Raw genomic sequence first — 4,524 nt, forward strand, 5'->3', positions numbered from 1 at the left:
CCCGTACGCGACCAGTAAACGGGGCCGCAGGCCACGTTGAGCGGCTAATCATTTACTATATGCCATGCTTGGTGGGATGATAGTTGACGTCGATGGGATTGTTTATTTGGTGGACCGGGGTGTGGTAGTAGGCAACGTTGGTTCTGAACCAACATGCATGCATGCATACTATTGACAACAAGCACAAACTCAAGATGACATATACCAAATTGTCAAGCACAGCATGTACACAACACTGAAGTCAAGGGCGGCATTTTACATCATGCTGGGCTGGTCTGCTCAGGCGTCATCCTCGCTATCGCTAATGTAAGGCTCATCGCCCTCAGTGGACGCCCATGAATAGAACGCCTCATCAGCAGTCATGGTCCGTGCTTTGCGCAGCACCCTCATGTTAGCATAGCAGTAGAGCAGTTTGGACACATGCTCAGGCAACAACTTCGATCGGCGCTTGCTCATGATGAAGTCTACGTTCGACCACAGTGTCTCACAGCATGATGATGCTGGCTGCTGTGCCGAGATCTGAACAGCAATGTCCTGCAGAATGTCAGCACTCTCACCATAATTCTGCCACCACACATAAGGTGGGATGGTGCAGTCGTTGGAGGCTGCCAGTGCATCAGGGTCAGCAAAACTGCCTTGCTTGGCCTTGTACAACATGGTGAACTGTGACAGCGCCTTTGCTGAAGTGGCAGAGTCGGGAGTGAGCTTTTTCAAAACAGCCTTGAAGCCCTGCATGACCTCGTCGTTCTTGCAAATGTCACGCACATACGTCCAGTACCTGGGGTTCAGGATGTAGGCTGCTGCATGCATGGGGCTGTGTAAGAAGTCCCACCGGTTCAACACCATGGTCGCCAGCGCCTTTCTGAACGCAGAGATGCTGTCACCACGGTCTGCAGCTTTCTCCATGTAAGTCTTGAGCTCGAACATGGCTGGATAGACGAAACCCATGGCTGGCGTCGTGCCATCGCACATTCGCAGAACCCGCACCACCGGGATGAGCAGGGTCACGAGTGCCTGCATCGCTTGGCCATGTTGTTGTCCTGAATGAGCTCGATGATGAGCTGTGCCTTCGCTCGTGGCCCCGTCGTCGAGGCGCTGGCCTTGTTGGCCTTGATGGGCAGGTCGGCGACGTATTTCTCGAAACTGTCTTTCTGCACTGTCTTCAACAGCGCCTTTCGCTATTCGAGATAGCGCTCCAGCATAATGATGTTGCTGGCAAAGCGTGTCGCGGCTGGGATCAGGAGCGTGAGTTTGGGAGACTCCTCTCGAAAGAGTCGGTAGGGTATTTGCCTGCGCTTCATCCACTTCACGATCGAGCGGCCAGCATCGAAGAGCTCGGACGCAAATTCGTGCTTGCTGGCATCTTTCAAGAGGAGGTCAACCGCGTGCGAGCAACACCCAACCCATGAGAGGCGAGGGTATTTCTCCTCCAGCAGCATGCCCGCAGCCTTACACACAGAAGCGTTGTCTGTCACGACACACAGCAATTTCTGGGGTCCCACCTCGTCGATGACAGAACCCAGCTCATCGCACAGCCACTGAGCGTCCTTCTTCTTTTCAGTGCCAATAACCATCCTGTGAAACACGTTGCCGCCCGCAGAGGCGACGACCACGTTGTACAGGGCCTGATTCGCGGGGTCAGTGTACCCATCAGCACATATCGAGCCCCCCGTGACATCCAAAGCCGCGTAGACTGACTGCAGATCTTTCTCCATCTTGGAATGACAGCGGTCCAGCAGAGAACCGGCGAGGAGATACAGGGAAGGGGGGTCGTAACTCCTCTTGGCGCCTTTCACCAACATCTTGCACATGGCGATAAACGAGCTGCTTTCGACGACATTGAATGCGATTGCATTGTCGTAAAAGAAGTGCGCTACTGCGTCGTGAGTTGCCTGGCGCAAGGCATCACCAAACAGGTCATTGAGCGCGTCCTGGGTTGTCTTCTCTGGCTGTTTCGACTCGGGAGCAGCAAACTTTGCTTTGATGTCAGGTGGAACGTCTGGGCACTTAGAGACGCCGATTTGGAATGATGTTCGATGTGGGCTCTAGCACGGATGGGCTTCAATGACAACTTGTTATCGCAATGCAGACAAGTCGCACTATAGTTCCCATTCGAGTCAACGCCGTGAACGTCAAATTCCTGCCAAATAGGGTCTTTGCTTGCAAGCACAAACGTTGGGGTCGTCGATGTTGAGGTGTCAGGATCTGTCCTAGCTCGTTTGCCGCTAGTACTGGCACGAGATGTGGCCAAAAATCCCTCCATTGTGCATCCATTGGCATGGCAGCCATTGGTTGCGACGTTATACGTCTAGAATGTGAGTGCATCACGTCGTCCGCTGGTTTGGTTTGGGTTCGAATTTGAATGTCAGCCTTTTGGCGCCAAGCACCACACTTTCGGCGCGAACGGCCTCCGCGCAACGTACGCGTGCAAGAATCGCGCGCGCACGTACGGGTGCAAGGTTTTGGGTCCGTGCAACGTACGCTCACAAGCAGGCACTACGGCCTTTAACGATTCCACCGTAGCTTCGATCGCCTGCTGGGGCCTGGTACCCAGTGCGTCGCCAGCATGGGTTCCGACCCCTGTTTTGTCCCACAAACTCATGTATTTTTGGGTATCTGGACCCGAAAAATCAGAGGGTCTGGCAAAGCTCTGCTGGTACCTTGCCGGATTGTGGCACTTGTTATGCTACTGCGTGGCCACATGGTGGGCTATCTGCTCAAGACTTGTATCTGGTAACCACGCCAAGGCCCAGTTGACGAGGTTGTGCCTGTAGATTGTTTAGGGTAAAAGCGGTATCGATACTGCAAGCAGTTTGCCCACGAGCAGCTTGATTTTGCACATAATCAATTCTGCTTGACATGCATTGATCACTCATATTTACAGGGATACAGACACAAAATGCAAGCTGCCTGGCAAAGCTTCGGGGAGACTTCAGTGCTAGGGCCAGAACGGGGTTCGACCCTCATTTTGTCCCAAACTTTCCTGTAGGTTTGGGTACCAGACCCTTAAAATCAGAGGGAAGTCCTGGCGAAACGTTGCAGCACCTGAAGACTACAAAGCATTAACAAGTCGTGTGAGGTGCTGGAAGTTTCCTGTCTCTAAAGATACATGGCTTTCACGCGAATCCTGGTCCGCCAGCTTTGAAGGGCTGGGTCTGAAAGTTGAGTCACAGGAGGCACCGGCCAACCGTCCGATTGATTGCGGCGCACGGCACACTTCAACAACGCAGCAATGGTCTGCACCGCACTTGGCCTACATGCCCGAAAGGATCCTGGAAAATTCCAGATGAAGACGCGTGCACAGTTGCTGAGAGACCGATAAGCATCCGAATTGCACATACATTCATGTTTGGGTCTAGGAGCTCCAGCTGGGACCCTCGTGAGACTCTTGAGAATTCCAGGTTGCTGAACATTCAATGCAGCAGGAGGGAATGGAACCATACTCTGATGCACTAAATAGAGGGGTACGCACTTTAAACAAAGTGCAGTGCACATTACCGGACGGCAAGGCACGTGTCGTTTGTTTTTGCTTCCTTTGCCTTCCAACTACCTGAACGTATTGCGAGCCTAGGATACTGATCGACGCAGAGCCATTAAGTGCCGGCAAGGACATTATATGATAACACACGACAGTTTGTGAACCGAACCGAGTATTTATTGTGGGGCTTTTATGTTTCACCGGGGGCACCAATCGGCTGGTTGCAGGGCACACATGTGTGCGCACGAGTTTGTGAGACTCTGGTCCGGCGAGCAGGCACGCAGGATCCGTAAACCAGCCCTTCAAGTTTACGTATGCAACACGCTTTTGCCTGCAATGCGAGTAACTGCACTCGCACGCCACATGTACCATGACAATTTCCACTGGAAACCCTAGTACATTGGACACGGGCGACTGGTCGCGACTTCAAGCACCATCATTTCGTGAAACAGTTGAACAAATAACATGATACCCCTCCTAATATCGATTGTATCGTCGAAGAGGCGTGCAAGCTACTAGCGAGCATGGGAACATGTCATCGGATGGCATGAACACCATCACTATTGTTCATGAATGCCTCATAAGCCGACGGGATTCACTGTTGCAGATGTGAAAAACGTAGGACTTTTCAATGCATGTTTGTTTTTACTAACGTATCCATGTTCCCACGGTGTATTGGATTGCGGAAGCGGCAGTCCAAGGTGCGCATAGAACGCACTCTCCAACCAACGTTGGTTGCTTTGTGAGCACGAGAAGGCTATCAGCTGTGAACGGACATGGTATGAGCTGCAATATTCTACTTGCATTCACAGTTTACTTATTTTATGAAGAACTACGTGATCTGAGTCTGAGAGTAGCTTTGTACCAGTCTGGAGCTCGAACGAGTTGCTGTTATCGAGCAGTTACTGCAACATGCACATCATCATGCCCAATGCTCTTCCGAGATTTACTCCTCCCAGGCGCAAACAACGTAGGTCTTCATTTAAACGTCATGGAAATGCAGGACGCTCTCAGCAATTGGGGTAACTGGCTCCATATACTGGGCA

The 4,524-nt window shown here is 52.0% G+C and overlaps 2 protein-coding genes across 2 annotated transcripts; both read right to left on the reverse strand.

Annotated features, from left to right (window-relative positions):
* Nucleotides 1–279: 279 nt before the first annotated feature.
* Nucleotides 280–1,020, reverse strand: LOC149809295 (uncharacterized). Its single transcript, XM_089994908.1, has one exon. It carries the CDS (start codon nt 1,018–1,020, stop codon nt 280–282), a length of 741 nt encoding a protein of 246 aa, XP_089851034.1.
* A 158-nt stretch (nt 1,021–1,178) lies between these two features.
* LOC149809296 (uncharacterized) lies at nt 1,179–3,441 on the reverse strand. The gene is made up of 2 exons (XM_089994909.1): nt 3,172–3,441; nt 1,179–2,045 (listed from the first exon to the last, which is right to left on the reverse strand). The coding sequence occupies exons 1-2, from the start codon at nt 3,439–3,441 to the stop codon at nt 1,179–1,181; spliced, it is 1,137 nt and encodes a 378-aa protein (XP_089851035.1).
* Nucleotides 3,442–4,524: the final 1,083 nt, after the last annotated feature.

This window comes from Nuphar pumila, unplaced genomic scaffold (assembly GCF_984573655.1).
Source record: "Nuphar pumila unplaced genomic scaffold, dmNupPumi1.hap1.1 HAP1_SCAFFOLD_1425, whole genome shotgun sequence".
Lineage (NCBI taxonomy): Eukaryota > Viridiplantae > Streptophyta > Magnoliopsida > Nymphaeales > Nymphaeaceae > Nuphar > Nuphar pumila.

What these genes read in the sequence shown, in the direction of transcription:
- LOC149809295 (XM_089994908.1), bottom strand. Translation starts at nt 1,020, where the DNA reads ATGCAGGCACTCGTGACCCTGCTCATCCCGGTGGTGCGGGTTCTGCGA.
- LOC149809296 (XM_089994909.1), bottom strand. Translation starts at nt 3,441, where the DNA reads ATGGTTCCATTCCCTCCTGCTGCATTGAATGTTCAGCAACCTGGAATT. An exon ending in ACGGTTGGCCGGTGCCTCCT is followed by an intron (nt 2,046 to 3,171) that starts GTGACTCAACTT and finishes CATCCGTGCTAG; the next exon opens with AGCCCACATCGAACATCATT.